The 19,590-nt window shown below is 49.5% G+C and overlaps 1 protein-coding gene across 6 annotated transcripts in view; it reads right to left on the reverse strand.

Annotated features, from left to right (window-relative positions):
* TNIK (TRAF2 and NCK interacting kinase) overlaps positions 1 to 19,590 on the reverse strand; it is a 157,182-nt gene that overhangs the window by 65,050 nt on the left and 72,542 nt on the right. For 5 of the 6 annotated variants that reach the window (XM_080604216.1, XM_080604219.1, XM_080604217.1 and 2 more), the window contains exons 3-5: positions 11,799 to 11,855; positions 9,366 to 9,491; positions 1,237 to 1,347 (exon numbers count right to left, since the gene is read on the reverse strand). In XM_080604216.1, coding sequence (XP_080460342.1) covers positions 1,237 to 1,347; positions 9,366 to 9,491; positions 11,799 to 11,855 — 294 coding nt within the window. Of the gene's footprint in view, positions 1 to 1,236; positions 1,348 to 9,365; positions 9,492 to 10,079; positions 11,747 to 11,798; positions 11,856 to 19,590 lie in introns of those variants that run through there. The other variant, XM_080604218.1, reaches the window with a different exon arrangement.

Below are 19,590 nucleotides of genomic sequence, written 5' to 3' on the forward strand. Positions count from 1 at the left end.
CTTCCACAGGGCAGGACCAAGTCTCACGCATCAGAATTACGACAGGCCCCCAACTTCTGAAACAAGAACGAGCCATGTGGATTGCAGCAAAGGTGGGAATCTTTTACGCCCTGAAACACTATTTTTATGATCTGAAACCCTCCACAGACCTCCCAGCCTGCAGGTCACCAACCAACTGACTCAACGCGTGGCCACAGCGGAGCGGAGCTTGCACTTTGCGGGCCCAAATGTGAGCGGTGACACTTGATGGTGGCCCTGGGACGTGACTCAGTGGTTAGGTTCTGACTCACTAACAGAGACTATTTTAAGAAGTAGGCCCACAGAGCTCATACATTTAAAATAAGCCCATGCAACTGTGGTTTCCTGACACTGGAAGAAATGTCCGTGCAACAACTGATTAGCTACAGCGCCAGCTCCTTCTGCGCATCAGACTGGTAGTGTCGGCGCTGATGGTGGCATCCAGGGTCAAAAGAGAAACGCTGCGTCACCCCTGGACAGCAGCAGGAGCCTCGGAAACCGTGTCAGAGACAGCCTGATGAGAGCTGTCAGAGCAGTCATTTCGTCTCATTTTCTTTGAATGGCTCTTCTACCGTTTTCTTCACGTGTCTGATATTTCTGTCTTCTCCTGAACAAAACCTCAGTTCGTGGAGCTCTAGATTTTAATGTCGGGGCAGCCATTACAATCACATAATCTGACCTCATTTGCAGAAAATGAAAGCAAGCCTTTGCTGAAGGTGCCACCTCCCAGTATGTGAAACTCCAGCGTGGCCCATTTTAAGACATTCCAATCAAACATTTATCTTGCAGGTATAAAAGCTGCAGCATCCTCATTAAAGCCAGAGACATGTGGATTTAATAAAGCACGCGGTGCTTTTTAATCATGCAGACTCCTTCCACCGATTTTATTAGTCCTCACCTTTCCGTTAATTGAAAATATAATTCTACTGTAAATAAATCTTTGCCCTATTAATATTAAAGGAAATTATGTTTTTGTTGAAGGAGAAAAGAGGGTTAAAAGTCAGGGAACTAAGAGAGCTAAAGGGCATTAACTAGCGCTTATTCATTATGCATCATACAAGCACATGAATCATTCATGCCTACCGGCACCGAAGCAGCTCTAGTCCATGGCAGCGCGGCAGCCACGGAGCCTCAAGAGCCAAGGGCTTCACGTGTCCCCCGAGAACCAAGTGCAACACTCCACCAGCACAAGGCATTTAGCTCCCTCCGGACACGTACCCGTAAAATCTCTCTGCAGATGTAGGCAATCCACTCCTCCTTCAAAGTGTTCCCCTTCGTGTTCTTGATGAGGTCGGTGACGGAGCCCGCGCCGCAGAATTCCATCACCAGCTGCCAAAAAAAGGAGAAGGGCAATTAGCACAATTAGCCTGAGAGCATCCTCTGGGCTCCTGACCCAAGGGTAAAACCCTGCCATCACAGCTGTGGGGCCGTGGCGGTGCTATGCAGAGCCACCACCACGTAATCCCGACCCTATCAACTTTTAATCCACGTGGCTTTGGTTAAGAAAGGGAACAATAGAAGGCTGGAAGGCTGGAAAGGCACGGTGCTCTCCACTAGGATGGGAACAAGAAGCAGCAGTCACTTCGATGCTGAAAAGCAGCAGAGGCGACCGGAAACCTTGAAATCTCAGCTCCTGCTCTTGCATGCCCTACTTTATACTTACGATCTATCACCAGTCTCTAGTATAAACAGCAAGACGAGCAAGACTCTGCCTCCTGCATTTAAACTTTTCAACCCTGAAAATATGAAAGCAACGTGACATGTTTGAAAGCTTCCCGCAACCTTAAAAAACAGGTGTATTTTTCAACTTTTTCTAGCAGCAGATCTCTGCCTTTGACCACCTTTTCAGCAGGCACCTTTCTGGAGGCAAAGCTGGCTGTGCAGGCTCCCCAGGGACAGCCGGAGGCCTACTGCGCGCGCTGCTTCAGATTAGGCTGGGCACCACCATCTGTACCACTGACAAAGTTTCCTAATATCAAATACAGAAATACAAGAATCTAACCCGGGCCCAAAGCTAATCTTGTCATTGAGCAACTGGGAAATAAAACATACGAAAATAGTCCGGGATGTGAGTCTGCCTTCCAAGGCCATCACAGATTCCCAGCGTGTGCAGGAGACATCACTGGGCCTGGGAACACGAGCCCAGCCCGAACATACAGCAAACCTCCTCCAAGACCTGATGATGTGCTTCTCTCAAAGTGAAACCACGTCTTCCAATCAGATCAGCTTGTCTTCTAACAGATACTTGCTCTCCTTACAAGTCATGCCTCGCCAGGTTCTTCCTTGTGCATGTTTTAGGTTCCTTGTCGCATGCAGCTTACATGGTATTGAACGTTTTCCCAGCAAGTGACATCACGTCATTAAAAGCATGGGCCAAGAGAAAGGAACAACAAAAGGTTTACTCCCAACCAAATTGCTCAAACACAGCAATTAAGAAGACTGTCATAAATAAACAATCCCAAAATTCAGGCTGAGCACTGCTACAAACCTCCACTATAAACAAAACGCTTGAGCAGAAAATATCCTAGCTGGCTGAGAGACCGCGCTCGACCACGCTCCTATCTTTAGTTTTGATATTAAATTTCTCTTCTCTTCCTAAAACGAGAGCTGAAAAATTCCTTGCATATCCCTGTTACGTCAGGAAACTGGCTTCAAGAAGCAGAGGCGTGACTGGCCAGGCTCTGCCCCGTGCACAGGCAAGGCGCCTGCAGCCTTCCCACCCCAGCCGCGTGAGAGCAGCAGTCAGGCTGGATCACCCGACTTGGCTTCAGTCCTGGCTTACTAATTACTCCCTGAATGGGGATTAATGGAACAACTCGTTCCAACGTCGCTTTTCCTGTCTTTTTTCCTTTTGGCTGATTGACACCCGGGGAGTATCAGTACCTGCACGTGGTTCTGATTACACGAACATTTGGGATACCGCTGCGGCGAATCCTGAAAGGAAATCCCCGGATAGCTGACCCAGCCAAAAACTCCTTCCAACCCAAAAGGCTGACCTCTCCCTGCAACACCCGATGGTCCCCTACCACGGGAATTCATCCACAGGTTCTCACCGGGGCTTGCAGCAAGAGGCCTTGCTGTCTGGAAAAGACGGGGGAGGTTGGGTAAGAATTTTGTTTAAGAAGCACTGCACCTTCGTCTTCTCCCTCTGCAGCCAGACGGGCTCACTCACATTGTACCTGCTTGTCAGAGCTAAGGAAGAGGAAGGGCATGGCACGCTGCGTATTGCAATCACAACACTTAAAGGAAGATGGAACAAACACCATTAAAGTAACCAGTGCATCCATTAATCTGCCAGATTATCTTTATGGAGCTGGCAACTCACTCGGTCCTCCGTCCTCTCCCTCATTTCCACAGAGCTAAGATGAATTTTGCACCACGAGGTGAATAATGCAGCTGCCTGCTGATGTATCTGAAATCTGCAATTGTGAAACCTCTGAGAGATTAAAATAAGAGACAAAGGGAAAAAGAATCCCAGGGGGAGGGTTTCCAACTCAGCTTTTTAAGAGCTGCACGGTCCCACAACGTCCCTAGGAAAGCATCCAGCGCCAGCAGGCAGCGCCGGCACCTCCTGGTCCAGTCGGGCAGGGCCCAGGGGGCTCAGCACGAGTTGCTCACAGCAAGGCACTTCGGTAAGCCCTGCTCCAAGAGACAGAGCTGCAGAAAGACAATGAGGCTGTCAGCGTACTCCTGTCTGCAGCGGCAAGCTGACAGACACCGGACTGAAAAAACACCGCTTCCAGAAGTTTTGTACGGAATGAGAGGGAAGCTGGAAGCGTGCTGCTGCGGCGGTTCATGGCAACGTGATCCCCTTGCACTGCTGGGTCACCGCTGGGGACCCACGAGCTGGACTCAGTGATCCCTGTGGGCCCCTTGCAACTCAGGATGTTCTGTGATTTTATGATTCTAGAATTTCTGCTGATCATCAGAAGGACGGATGCTACTGAAGACCCAGTTATGGTTCATACTACACAGCCTCCAAACACAGAAAATACAGAAGATGAATAAGGAGTCACACCATTAGGCAAGGTGAGACTTTGCCCACAAGAACAATAAATGTTCACTAGAGCAGATACGGACAGGACTAATAAGATGATCGGGTCATCTTCAGAATGACTTAAGAATTATTTAAGCAACAAGGCAGATAGTGGCATAGGATCATTACACAAACACCTTATGGGTGTATGCAGGTAGGAAACCCACAAACAGCCTTCCAGGAGAAAAGAAAAGGGTAGAAAAGTTCCAGCTCATTTTAGGACAGAGACTAAAACACACGTAGGGAAGGCTTCAAATGGTGGTTCTACTCGGGTACTGTCTCACCAGCCCCACGTCTCCAGGTGAGAGCTTTGCCCAGCAAACACTTGCATCATTGCTGATCTTCTTAAAGGATGGAGTCATGATGGGGTAAGACAATAAACTTGAAATGCAGATTGAATTTTTATTAACCATAATTAAAAATTATCATCAAGATGGGATAAAGGTAATATCATCTTCTGAAATTTAATCTGCAAGCCATTTATGGAGGAAGTATTTTTAAACACAGTTCATTTAGCATCTACTTGGCTCTTCACATCAGAGTGACAGCAAAATTCATAGGTGAGGCAGAATCAGAAGCAGCAGCTGTAAATCTCTGTCGTATCGCTCAGGGAGCCTTCACAGCTTTGAACCCAACCACCACCATCTCCCTACTGGGAATGTCCACGAAGACCTCTGCTCCCATTGCCAGTACACATCACCCCAAAGGGCTCAAACACGAGCTTCTCCAGTACATAAAGCCCAGTCCAGCTAATGTCAGACAGCTCCAGCCTCTCCAGAGGGACCCACAGAAGTCAACCCGATCCTTTGCTCTGCAAGCCCATTCCTTTTGTGTTCCTTCTCACCCCACCGACAATCTGGATTCCCTTTTTTTTTTTTTTAAGTCAATGAAAAGAATCCCACAAGTCCCCCAGGCTAAACGCTGCTGGAAACCCTTCCCTCTGCTGGGTGCAGAAGCAGAAACTGGGTGCGATGCAGTCTTTTGTGCACCAGCCACAACAATTTCCCACCTCACCCCACAAGTAGGCTCCTCTGTAAAAGGTTCTCCTATCCCACACCTCGTGGCAATGACAGAGCCAACGCCGGAGCATTAAAATGCAAAAACCCTCACCTCGTCGCTCAGCAGAAAACCCGATGCCCGTTTCGGAAACAGAGACATCGACTGAATTTGTATTTAGCGCGGATTAAAATACTCCATAGAAAAAAAAACCTCCCCCATTACGCACGCTGAACTAAGATAAGCGCAGGCTTTAATCGCCTGTGCAGGCACCGCAGCAGGAGCGAGCTGCGCACCCAGCACAGCCCCACCGCGCCGCCGTGCTCTCCCTGTGACGGCAGCGGCTGCTCCGCGGCCGGCTCTCGCCCGTCTCCGTGTGATAACGTGCCTGGCTCGGCACCGCCAGCGTAGCCCTGCGCTTCGAGGCCGGACAAGCAAATCTCGTCCCTTGGGGAGCCGGAGGGCAGCCGGGCGTCCTGAGTCAGCTGAACGCTTCGGGATGGCAGGGAAATGAGCTGGGCTCGTAGTCTTGCAGCGTTTGCACCGTCTGCACAGACTGTGAGTGCGAGTGGAAATGGGAGAGAGGCTTTCTGCTGGCCGCCGTGCTCTCGGCTGGGGTCTGGAGATGTCCCAGTCCCTTGGCCCCATGCGTCCGCTGGCTGCAGAGTTTGGAGGGACTAAAGAGAATTACAGCTCAACCAAAAACTGCCTCCTGTCAAACATGGAATGATTTAATTCCTGTGACGCAAGGTATCATCAACGACCCCAAAATATTCTGCAGTGCCCATAAGCAGATTAAGATCAGTCTCACCCAGTGGATTCGATGGACTAGCATACATGCTTGTGCCATTTAACAGCCCCCTCTGGAGCCTCACCGCCCCCAGGTTTTCTCCCCAGATCCCCAGCGTGACCCCATTCGCATCGCCCCACAGCAATCCAATGGGCCCCTGCAGCTTCACACGGTGAAAAAGAGCGTTGCAACTATGCAACAGCCCTGCGTGTTGCGTGGCTGCAGTCAGGACATCCTGACTTGGTATCCAGCCCTAAATCACCCCAATTCCTTCTCCTGAGGGAGCTGCACTACAGAAGATGCCCTGGGAGGCCGTCCCCCTGCACGGGTGGCTGCAGGGCCCCCAGTGCCACCAGCAGCTACGCTGAAGCCTGCCCGGTAGCAGCTTTTTTTTTCCCTTTTCATGACAAATCCGCCTCCCGGTGCCAGCGAGGTTGCCATGGAAGCGACCCACCGGCAGCAGCACCGCTGGCCCTGGGGACCGCCGGGCTCTGCCCTCGGCTGCCACCAGCAGCAGCAGAGCCCGACACGGCTGTGCACGCGTGGCAGGGCTACGGCACGCTGCGCAGGGCAAGGAGGGAGGGCAAACATCCTGCACAGCGGCACCCATTTTGCCCTGCAGATGCACGGGGTGTGTTAGCACACGGGGACGAAGCAGCTTCTGCCATCCCTAAGGAGCCTTTTTGGCTGCTGCCTCCAGGCACGTCCCCGCTGGGTGCCCTCTGGCACCGAGGGAGGAGCAGCTGGCCCCCAGGGAGGAAGGCAGGGCAAAAGAGGGAAGGTTGGGTCCTGCACAGCCTGGCAGCCGACACCTTACACATCTGAGATGAGCAAGGGCAAGGTAACAAGCTCGTCGCCATCCCCTGGGCTATTTCCTCCGTTTCTGCAGCCCACCCTCCCCTTGCACTGCCAAGCAACACCTTACCCACGATAGGAACGAGGTCTTGGGTTTGTTTTTAATGTTCCATAAAGGCTGTCCCTACGACCTTTACCTCCCCTTTTTTTTTTTTTTTTAACTAACGTATCAGATTTGTGATACACATCTCTATTGTTGTCTGGTAAAATATGCCCTGTGCGGCTCTCTGATTTCAGGAAAACTCACTCGGTTACTGAGCTCGTCTTTCAGGGCGAGTGGCTGCTCCTGAATGGAGCAGCAGCACCAAGAGACCTGTTCATCACCAAGGCATGCGGCAGAAGCGATGACAATACTTTATGTCAGGAGCCTGCTGCGTTTCTGAGAGATCTTAATCTCCGCTGAAAGAGCGCTCTGTTTTTTATTTCCGTATCAGCCTCCTGAATGTCGATAAAAAGAATTACTTGGGCATTATCAGAAACCGTTTTATTTCAACAAAGGGCCAATGAAAAATAAACAAGCCTTTATCTGCTCCGCAAGACTGATAGAGTTCGCACAAGTCCTAATTCAATCAGATGCTGAAACAACAGCTATTTAACACAGCGACACCAGCGCTCCTCTGCTCCGCAGCCAGGGAGCTTCCTCGTGAACGCCTCCACCAGCCCAGCACCAGGCACGGGCTGAAACCTCGCATGCCAGCACTCCTCAAAGCAAGGAGAGCAGCTTTTGCAACAGTTTTCTTTGTTAGCCCCCTAAGCAAGGCTGCAGAATTTGAGCTGACAGGTAGCGGGTCGAAAAGGAAATCCGGATTCTCTCATCCGGGCAAATCATTTTAAAAAGATTATTTTTACTAACATTTGCATACGCCAAGAACTCTCTGAACCAGGGCTGAATGAAAAAACCCACTTCCCCGCTCAGGCTGCGTTAACCCCAGACCCAGGCAGCAGGAAGGCGCTGCACCGCTGCCTGCACGCAGGGGCTGAGCGCAGCCCGGGGAGTGCCTGTCTGTCTGTTCGGGCTTTTGGCATGCACTCGGCGCTTTTTTTTTCCTCCAGGCACTCCAGCAGCACAAGGGGAAATGCTGTGGGTTGGTTTTCTTTTTTTTTTCTTCTTCTTTTCTTTCTTTTTCTTTTTTTTTTTTTTTTGACACCGATTATAAAACAGCTAAAGCCAAATGGAATTTCACGGGATGAAAAGGCATTTCTCAGCTTGACAGCTTTCTCTTCGCTGAATTCCAGGCCCACTGCAAAGAACATGTTTTTCAAGAGTTCCCACAACAACAGCAAAAAAAAAAACACACACAACGAACCCAAGTAATAAAAGCCCCTGCAGCCCAGGCCCCCAAGTCTCCTCAATAACCGTGTACACCAGCATGTCTCGGGTATCAAAGTGGCACCGAACCCCGCTGGTGCCGTTTTTGCCCCAGGTGCCATTTTTGTCCTCCGTGACCCTCCCTGGCACCCACAGCCCCCTGCCATGTGGGCGCAGGGGCAATCAACTGCAGCCACTGCACCGGAAACCTTTTCCTGTAACAAAGCCTGGGTTATATGGAAACTAATGAAAACAACAATCTGCTCTAACTCTGTCATGACGCAGAGAAAGACGTTGGGAACAGTTTCTTAAAAGGATGAAAACTGAGGTTTTGGATGCTGACACTAATTCATAACTTTTTAATACACTCAACATAGGAATCGTCTCTTCAGTACGTCCGCTGCCTCCCAGCTGAACCATGGGTATCTGTTACCCCCGCAGACTTGGGCTCCAGCAGTCTTCTTTGGACACAGAAAGACTTTGGACGCCAAAATAAGCTTTCTCCTTAGGACTCCTCCTTCAGACCGAAGAGGACATTGCTGCCTTCTCAGAACCGAAGGGAAAACACGTACAGCACTGGGCAAACCTGAGAAAAGGCTGGCACCGGTTCCTCTGGCCTGAACGCGCTCAGCTACAGCCAGCTCCACCACCTGCAGCACTCTGCGCAATGAAAATCCTGCACAACGCACCTGTAACCCCTGGCAGTAGATGGCAGATTTCTGCGCCGTCCTCCAAGGACTACCAATGCTGAGTTAATAACTGAGAAGCCACTAGCAAGGGAAGCAGCAGGATGAGGCAGGCAAGGATTTATGGGGAGGCAAAGCAGCTTCTATCCCTTCAGCAAGACAAGGCGATCATCTCTGAAACGGCTGAGCAGCCCCAGACCTTTCTGCCTTCCCTGCTCCATCCCCCTTCTCTTCATGTCCCTGCGCTGCCTCTGTGCAACGTGGAGCGCAAGAAGCAATGCCGAGAGCTGGCAGGAATCAGAAGCGGCAGCATCCCCCCCCCAGCCTCTCAGCCTCCATCTTCCCAGCAAAGCTCCCTTCTCCTTCCAACTGTTTTTGATGCATTTGTTTATTTTCGTAAGATACAATAGTTTTCAATTGATTATTGTAACAAAGGTGCTGTTAATGACAATCCAGAACAAAAATGTTTTTAATCATCAGTCTGCAAAGACTTTACAAGCAAAACGGAGAAGCATTTTCCGGCGCAGGAACAGCCTTTTCAAAGTCATGACTTCAAAAAAAAAAAAAAACACAAAATAAGGTATTTTGTGTAATACAGTTGGTGGTAAGTATGTAACACAGAGAAAATGGTTTTGCTAAAACCCAGCTATTTTCAAGGAAAAGAAAGCAACTTACCCAGAGCTGATCATCCATTCCCGGTGGGTTCTTTTTAATAAAAGCACCATAATATGTAGCGATATTTCGGTGGTGAGAATACTTCTTTAACATGTTAATTTCTTGTTTGATCTCTTCTTCTTCATCCTAGGATGGGAGTGGGGGGGAAAGAAAAAAAACAAAACAAAACAGTGACACTAAGAGACAGCACTTCACAGGCTCCAATTTCTCTTTGCTACACTGTTGAACTTCCACACACCCCATTTCTCCCATTTCTGACCATCCTCTCTCCTAAGTTTCCTTTTTTTATTTTTTTTTTTATTTTTTTTTACAGTCACTTTTTGTAGTATGTCATTGACACCAGAGGCCTGGGAACACAAAATCTGGACTGGAGACTTTGGCCTCACAAATTACATCTTTTCAGCCCACCATTTCTAAACTGAAATTTTAATTCATGTCACAATTTACATTTGTACCACATTGCTCTGAAGCTTCACCATACTTGCATTATGCCGGTAATGCACCAGCACAACCTTTTAGACCTGTCAGGAGGCCCACCAGGACGTTTTTCTAGAAAACATTGCACAGCTGTAATTGCACAGGCTGTGGAGCAGTAGTTAGCACCTTGGTGTTGATGAGTGTTATTATAAAAGGACCAGGAGGACTGTCACTTCTTTCTCTCCGTACGTCCCCTCTGTCCCCCAGTTGCTTCATCCTGCCTTCAGTTTTACAAACCAGCAGATGACGAGACGACCTGGCGATCAGCTGAACGGCAGATGCAGCTCCTCTTAAAGACCAGTGCTCCCTGACCAGATGTCACACAACAAAGCCAGAAACACAGATTTCTTCCCAAAATATCATGTAAAATGACTTAATGATTACAGTTCTTCAGAGAGAATTCAGGGAAGAAGAGTGAAGAGGAAGAAAAAAAAATAAAAGGAGTGGAGCTTGTATAAATGACCTCCAACTATATGTTTGATAAGAACACAGAGACTGTAAGCACCACAGAGGGTGAGGAACTGACCCAAGGGTTACAAGAAACACCTGGGGACTATTCTGAAAGACCATTAGCACCTCTTTCCTTCAAGCACTCAACAAGTTTGTCTTCATTTGCCTGGGGAACCAGGGAATGTACTGGTTTATCAGGCCCCAGAGGTTTTCTTTTTACTGAAGTTCTTTGGTTCAGAAAAGCAACTGGATGCTCAGCCATGCTGGAGGCACTGAGGAGCTGTCAGTGCCAAAAACCACCAGCTCCCTGGGTACCACTGACCAGGTCTTCTCATCCCCCTGTGGTTTCAGTCTCTCTAGAGAAAACAGCGAGTTTTCTCCTGCAGTGGCTGGAGAACACGGCCCTAGATCTGGCTCTAGATCTGACCTCAGCATGACAGCGATGAAGCGCAGTCAGTCCTCTAGCACGCCACAGGCTTGCTCAGTTTTCCCTGTGGTCATTGCCAGCCCTGCCCAAGCCCGGTCCTACCCTGAGCAGCTTTCTGGCAGTGACTAGGGGCTAGCGGCATTTCTTCAGAGGCCCTGGAGGTCCCACCTCTGAAGTGACAATAGTTTAAAACTACTTAACTAAGTGCTGACTCAAACTTAAGCCCCTCTTTGGCCCCAATGTAGATTCTGATTTTTCAGCTTAAATTTGTTGTAAATTCACACTTTACCTCATGGGACTCTCACAGTCATTCGTGCCAAAGCGCTATGCTTGATGGGTCTGCCTATTCCCTTATAGCTTGCTTCCTACAAAAACTAGATGAATGGTACTTCTTATTAAAATCTTATTCAAGAAAGAACATTTTCATGTGACCTTCCTATATGCATCTGTTTAGGCTTTTCGGGATCATAGCAATTCTACTTATTTTTTCTTCTGTGGCGGTAGGGAAGTGGTAAAACCATTTTTTCCCCTAAATCCTGTTATTTGTTTACTAATTTTTAAATGCTTGGTTCTCTTAATCTGATGTAAATTGCAAAAGAGATACTTTTCTGAAACCAGGCTGCTGCATTTTTTTCTCTGTATCAATAGGATACAAAAGAAGTACTTTAACTTGCATAATAAAGTTATTCAAAATAATACCTGCACATAGTTTTGGCGAATTGAAGGTTTTTGGTGAAAAACTTGGATTTCAAAAAAAAAACAACACATTTTATGAATCCAGAATCGTGCGGCTACAATTTTCTTTAGATTTTATTAATCCATTCAAAAGAGCCACTGCTGGAACAGGATGCTTCATTGTTCCAGCACAAAAATACTTAATCTCAAAACTCTTCCAGATTTGTTTTCCTCTCCCACATTTATTAAAAACACAAACTCTTAATGGCACATCTCAAATCATCTCAAAGTGTATTTGCTTCCCAGGAATACAAGCCTTCCACAACCCCCCACGTTATCACATGCAGTCCCCTTTCCCCTCTTATCTGGCAATTTAACGATGCAGGAGGAGGAAGATACATTACCCCGGTGACGTCCATAACCTTAATAGCAGCAAGCTGTCCTGTTTTAACATGACGACCCTGCAAAAGAAAAGAGAAAAGTTTGTTTATTTTGCTTGCCTGGCAATGTTTCATTCACAGCAAACAATATCCTTAAACAATCTCTTGGCTCTGGCAGCTTTCACACTTTTTTTTGCCTTTTCAAGAGCATCTTCACAGCAGCCATGATGGGAAAGCAATTCCCTCCCATTCCTCCTGCCATTACAATTAATTAGTAAAGGGCCTTCATTGCTTGTTGTATTTTCCTGGCAAACAACTGCTGGAAATATCCTTCAATGCTCAGCCATGCAAACGAGCTCCAGGCCTCTCCTGAGCACAGCCCATGACTCGGCTGTAAATGGCCTAGTGGAGTTGTGATTACAGGAATACACTGAAGTACTTCTACGACACTGACTGCAGTCCCCTCGTGTCCTTGGCTGAGCCCCAGCTCTCACAGACCTGGGGACACACAACAGCCACCACCCAGCTGGAGGCACGAGGGACTTCCACCCTGAGCCTGACGGCTGCGTGCACCCACAGGACAAATCCTTGAAAACCTCCAAACAGAAACAATAAGTCTTGGGAAAATCCTCTTGAATTTTCTTTCACCGACAGTATAGTTAACTGTAGAGACAGCAGCTTGGTGCTGAAGAACACCCTGTGTGTGGAGGCCTTTGGAAGGCAGACGTGGCCATGGGCGCCACCAACCATGGAGGAACCAACTGCAGGCACCACCATGGTGCCTGACCAACCCCAACACCAGGCAAGGCTCCAGGCAAGTCACCACTTCACACCAAGAGAAGACGTCAAATCATTATATACGTTGTCCATTAATATTTATTTTTGTAAATGCCTCGGTGCACAGAAGTCTTTAGGTTCAGATTTGCTCCTTTGCCACTGCAGTGACCCCAAGCATGCAGGGCCCATCTACAGGAGATGCTGGAGATCCAGCACGGAGCAGAAGCCTCGTGTGGGGACACAAAGTCTTGCTTTTTTTAAACAACTGAAAAATTGGCAAAGCATGGAAGAAACTGTTCAACTACATTAATCCTCGTGGAAAAATGACTGGAAGTGAGGTGGCAGAGTGAAGCGACCTTGTGTTCCCAGCCACTCCTCACCACAGGGGTGCCCCAAGGCCCCGCCATGTGAGACACTGCACGGAGGATGCAAGGGACAGCAACTCCTGCCCCACAACAGTTATAATTAATGCACGAAGGACACCACGGGGAGAGGACAAGCCACGGAGCTGTCCAGTGGCAGAAACATCTGAGAAAAAAATGAGCATTTCCTAAATGGCAACCCTAACGGCAGGCCCCTCCGGCCAGGCTGCCCCTCACACGGGGACCCGGCCCGCTCAGCGCAGGCCCAGGCGCAGCTGCAGAACCATTTTGGGGAGCAGCACAGCGTCACTTGCTCCAGATTTATGCCTTCGCCAAGAAGCCAATTCACCCAGCAGGGCTCCTTACTCATTTAATAACGCAATTTATATGGCCTGAGCAACCGCATGTCCTAACAACGGGAGAAGAGCTTTATTTTAAAATGTGCAACATAAAATAAAACTCAGCCCAGCAGCGTATCCAGGCCTGAGCACGCCTCCTTGAGCCTCCTCACCCAGGGCCACGGCTGAAGCATCCCTTTGACACAGCCATGGGAAGGAGAGACAACACCTATTTAGACAGCGTGATCTGCAAAAACAAATCCTCCCTAAATCCGTCCTTATTTGCTCAGCCACGAAGCGCCCACACTTACTGAATCTTTAATTAAAGCCAACGGAGCAGCAGCAGGGGATAGGGGAACACAATCACAGAACATCGACTCCTCAATAAAATGGAGGAAGGAGAAGGTGAAGCAACTCATGGCATTTCAAGTCATGTATTCGCTAGTCACACCTGGCCTCATTTGACATACCGACACTTCATTCTGCCTATCTGTGCAGCCAGAAGAAAGAGATATTAGTGTTGCCATGATGCATCTCACAGAACCTCTTTAAGCACAGCATGTGATCATACAGTATCCCTATGCAGCAATTCATGAGACAGCGTTAAGGTCAACGGTTCTGAAATCCAGGGTTGAATTCAAATGGGTGCTACAGGGTCTTAATGGCTTCTGCATGAGCCAAACAAAGGGAAAAATCTGTATAAGGTTCAACAGTCCAAGGATTTCTTTGTTATATATTTTAAACTCAGGGCTACCTCATATCTTTGCACAAAACCAGGCTTTGTTCAAGCTGCCTGTATTCTTTTATGTTCCCAGTTAACCCTGCTTGTGCTCTTCACAATCTGCGGTGCAGCGAAAAGTGGGCTGCCGGCAGCAGGACCTGTTGCACTGGGAGCCGCAGCACAGCACTGGGGCTGCAGCTGCAAGCACTGGTTCTCCACTGGGTTTTCTCCTTCCAGGTGGAGGCTCCCTGGTGCAGGCCACCACGTGGCTCCAGCACACACCCGGGGGGTGACACTGACTGCAACTCCCTCCTGTCTGCGATGTCTTCATGACTGACAGCACAGCATCTCTTTCCTTTCGCAGCGGGATAGCAGCAAGGTTGTAGCTATAGGGCTGACACTGCCTGCTAAACCCAAATTCAAGACGAACCAGCGTCTGCTAGTGACTTTGCAGGGTGAGTTTAAATCTTAAAAAAGAACTGAAAGTGAAGGTAAATAAAAATAACATGGAAGAGAGCAGCAGAGAAGTCACTGAAAAAGCTGCCCAGGCCATCTAGGCCCTTGCTGAAGACCCAGCAGGGGCTGACCTTACGGCACCCCCTTGGGCAGTGCGGGTGTTTTGGGTGCAGATGCTCCTCCCTGCCAGGGTACCCCAGCAGAAATCCCACCGCCGCGGGTGCCCACACCATCCTTCTCCCGGAGATCCTACACAGGCTTTTATAAACATTAATAAGCTCAGTTTTGCAAGCAGCCCTGCAAGTAGAGCAGGTGCCATCCTTTTTATTTCACAGATTGGTAAATGCTGAAGCTGTGAAACTGCGAGGCTCGAGCACACGGGGTCACCCAGCCAGTCAACGGCAGCGCTCAGAATAGACACGGGGATGCCCCAACTCCCAGCCCCGTCCCTCTGCCAACGCCCCATACACCTCCCAAATATTTACAGATGAAGGTAAGAACTTAATATTGTGCAAACATTTACTAAAACAAAATAAAACACTTTGGAATTTATGTTAATGTAAACCATGAGGGACACTTAGTCATGCAAAACTCAGGCAAAGTGGAACGCATTTAGCCTGGGAACTGGTAACAAAGATTTGCTTTTTCATGTAGTTTGTCTGCAGGGATGGGTTGTTTAGCTCCATCTCTGCAGGGCGTTTCTCGTTGCAGCTGCACATGCTGACAGTGACTCCGCGGTGACCCCGCAGGAGAAGAACAGACTGCGGGGCCAGGCCTGAGCTCCTCTTCCACCTTCCCCTGCCGCATTCTGCACAGCGTGAGCGCTTGTCCCTTCATTACCGATTAATCTTTGCCTTCAATTTGAAATATACGGTGTTCAGCATCGACACTTTCTTACTACATAGGATGGTTTCACTGAATTTAGAAAAACGGTTCATTTTCATACTACTGTAGGCATTCTCTGGTTTAATAATTCGGATGCAAACAGCATAGACAGGCTAGAGAGAGACGCTGAAAATGAAAGCGATAGATACAATAGGGGAATAAAATTAGCATGAGAACTGTACGTATTGAAAGATTTCATGCCAGCAACAAGCCCTTTTGACAGCATTAATCACCAACCACATCCAGCACGTTGGCCATGCAGAAGTAGGCACACGTGCCCAAAAGGCAGCAACACGAGCCCCAGCACCCCTACCCCGGCAGGATTGGGGCTTGCTGCCGCCGCGCTTTGTTTCCAAAGTAACCGGGCTGGAGCAGGCAGCTGAGCGGAGCTGCCAGGCTGCTCGTCAGCAACGCATGCCATTGCTCCCGAAGCCAAAGGCAGGTTGAAATTCATAATTAACGTGTGGCAAGTTCTAAATTGGCCAGCGTGAACTCTGCACTGCTGTAATGAAGCTGCGAACGGGGACTGGGATAGCAAGGTTGACCAAGAAAGGCGCCAGAAAGCTTCTGTAATAATGTGGTTTTTACTTCTCCAGCCACTAATCAAAACTTACTGACATTTTCGTTTAAAGCAATGCTGGAGCAGAGACCCCCCTTAAAAACCACCCAAGTGAGCCCAACTGCACGACACCCATGTGCTCCTGAGGTTGGCTCTGCTCCCCCAAAAGCAAGGATAGGGGTTAAAACAGCTAAGCCTGCAGATGCTGGCGTTGAAGAGAAACTCTTTCAATTTTGAAAATTTGTCCCTGATCTTGGTGCCTCCGTGCTTGGGAGCTCCCCCTGGGGACACAGGAGAGCGTGCAGCTGCCCAGAGGCACAGCCTTTAGGACAACCAGCATCCTCCTCAGCAGGGGTACCCAAACCCACCCATCACTCCGAGCACTCGGACCACACCACCTCCGACATTTTGGGGTGACAGGAGGAAATGAAGCCCAGGGAGAGGGGTTCGGCAATTCCTGCAGCCGCCTGTCCTCCCCGCGCCCTCCCCACCTCCTGCCTGCTCCATCACGTACGCTAGCGGCCCTCCGTCAGCCGTCTGCGCGCGGACGGGAGGTGATCTGCTCCTCAGCAATCTGTAACGCTTTGCTTCTTGCCTCCTTTGTCTTCCTGCATTGTTCTGGATTTTTCCGCAGCATTATCTCCTGGAATATTATTTATCGTAGGCTTTATACTCAAACGCTTCCAGATGACCCTCCCACCCCCGCTTGGTTGAAGCTTTTTAATTCTGCATACGAGTGTCTACAGTGGCTCATCACGCCTCTGGAGGGTCATCCGGAGCTGATAGATATTGGAACTGGTACAAAAACGCCTTTTCCTTTCTACCTTTCAAAAAAATAAAAAAGAAGAAGAAGGAACTAGCTTTTCTGGGGCTGAAAATGCAAGTTTCTCAGTGAGATACAAAGCTGAGGTTGGGATTTCCTCTGGCAGGAGAGCGAAGGAGCTGGCAGCAGCAGGGAGCACGCTGATGGAACAGGCAGCACCCGGCCGGCCCCACGGCTGTCTGTGCCCAAACCTGAGGCTGGGGACACCGTGGGGTGGCTTGTGACAATTCCCAGCAGCCACTTGCTGGTGCCAGGTGAGCTGCCCCAAGCTGCTCATACGCAGCAGAACGAGATGCAAGAGGACCGTCACCCTCCTAAAGCCCAGCATCTGAGCCGTGGCACCGCCAGCCGCGTCCTGCCGCATGGCTCAAGCTCCTGCGTGTCTTCTCCTCTGGACATCAGCGCAGGCTTACCAACCTCCAACTCCTCTCACACAGGGCAGCAACTGAGCCCCCAGAAGTTCAAGAGGAGGAAGGAGGATAGATTTCCAGGAGGCAGTTCCACTGCCCCATGTTGACAGCTTACAGTAAGCACCGCTGGCACCCCAAGGTTTGAAGGACAGCTGCTGGTACCACCCGCAGTACAGCGCCCAGTTGTTCTCCAACACCTCCCTGCTCCTTTCCCCAGAAATTCAGCACTGTGTTACACTGGGATGACTGGGATGCTGTAAAACAAATGAGAGGAAATATGAGCTACTAAAGCGTTTTTCACCTCTCTGGATTTGCTGTCAAGGTTCACTTGGGTATAAACCCACATTTCATCCTCAAGATTATTCAAGTGTGAACTTCAAAGCTGCAATGGTTTTTAATTAAAATCCATCTGAGCATAAATTCGTGCTCCTAATTGCTTTCAAAATGTTATATCAACTACCACTAACTTGATAGTGTCAAGTATTAAGACTAATTTCTGTGAACGAAGCAGGCACCAGAAGTACTTCTTCAAAGGCTGTGGCCCTCACACTCCATAAAATGTAATGGACCAGCATGTTACGAGAACATTGCTAAATGCCTTTAAACACCCCTCTGATGCACTCAGGCTTCTATTTACTAACTAGCAATATTCACTTGAGAGCACTAAATCAGGCAGGGGTTGCTCCAAGCCCACTGGAGAGGTCTACCTGGGTGCGGGCAAACAGCAGAGGCCACTTCGAGTGCTGGGGCTCCAGGCGGGGCTCAGCCTCAACCCAACAGAGGAAGACCACTTGCTGTGACACAGGGGGTGGTGCCTTTTGTCCTCAAGCATTTGGGATGCCTGCACAACATGGCAGAGGCGCTCCCCAGGCCGCCTCGATGCGATAGTGTCCAACGGCGGTCTCGCACGCGCGGCAGGAGGGAGCCTCCCGAGCCAGCCCAGTTTTCCAAAGGGAAAAAAGGAGGCACCAAAGCTGCCAAGGCGGACTCAGCGGGTTAGCTCCCTGGCCTAAATAACAGCCTTTGCACGCAGTAACTGCCTACACTGGCCCAAAATTCAAGTCCATAACTTTAAGGACAGAAAGAGGATGATTTTTGCAGTTTGCTCGCACAAGCATGAATTTCACCTGCGGTTCCGTACCCAGAGATTTATCCCACTCTATTTACGTAACTTCTACTGTCTGCTCCTATTTGTCCAACAAAATATACGAACCTCCACCTGCTGAAACCGGTGGGACACATAGAGAATTGTCGTTCTCTCGTGAAAGGCGAAGTTCCTGCTTCCTCCTGCTCGAGATGTCCTCCCTGGCTGCTTCCCCCCCCCCGCCTCCAAACCCCCCACGCATGCATAATCCCCGCAGCAGGCATTTAATGGAGTAACCGTGCTGCAGGTTTAATGCTCTGAAGACAAACACTTCCTATCCAGCCATTTTACAATGCCATTAGTCCCGTTACATGGAAACATGAAAATAAGTGGGATTAGGGTGCTCTTACGGGGCGCTTCGGAAATTCTGATGTTGACAGCCTTGCTGGGAACGGACCACGGAGTCACCCCTTGCAGCTGAGGAAGGACAACCCAGGAACACTCTGTTTCGTACAGAGTCTCAGCAAAATGACACTCCTACAACTGTGACGGTGTGGGACACCTGAGTTTTTGCCAGGTGAGAGACCACCAGTTAACTTTCCTATGTTCCCACGCCGTTTACCACCTGTGACAACCCTTCGTTAGCCCTGTTTCCACAGGCACACTGCGAAGGGGTTTGCTGGTACAGCAGGAGGGCACTCGCAGCTTTCCAGGCTCCGTTCCTGCATTCAAGCCCTTCTGCAGAGGAGCATTCCCGTGATGGGCCAGAACTTCACACAGGTCTCTGCTCCCACTCCTACCAATTTTTTAGTTTTCCCATAGTTCAAGGCAATTTCGGGACTCAGTCCAAGACTTTTAGCATGAAGGCCCTTTAGCACCAACACACCCAAAATTGCATGCCATTTTTTTCGGGGAGAAGTGCTATCACAGGAAGCACGTGTACCTTACTGACAAGCCTGGGAAGGACTAGGAGGCTGCTACCCAACAATTTTATGACCTGTTGCTACTTCTCAGGCCTCCGGCTGGCAATCGCAGCACGCACACGTACGCTGCCCTCGGGACTGAAACCTCGGTTTCGCCTCCTCTGGATGCCCAAAGATAAGCGAGGCAGACGGCGCGTGCCAGGCCCACCACGGCCTCTCTTCTGCTCCAGTTGCACGGCAATCGCGAGGAAGCGGGGAGAACCTTGCCTTCCAACAGAGATTCCTCTGGCAGCTCACGCAGATCCCGCGGGGCCGGGCGCATCACACCGTGCGGCGCCCCAGCGCCGCCTGACCCTGGGCAGGGAGGCAGGGAGCAAGGCAGCAGTTTTACAGGGAACTTGCAGAGCTCCCCAGCTAAGTATAAAGGGGAAATTTAGAGAGCGGGCTCTCCGTTTATGGGATGATATCTGAAAGAATC

The sequence above is a fragment of the Anser brachyrhynchus genome, assembly GCF_964034855.1.
Source record: "Anser brachyrhynchus genome assembly, chromosome: 9".
In the NCBI taxonomy this organism is placed as follows: domain Eukaryota; kingdom Metazoa; phylum Chordata; class Aves; order Anseriformes; family Anatidae; genus Anser; species Anser brachyrhynchus.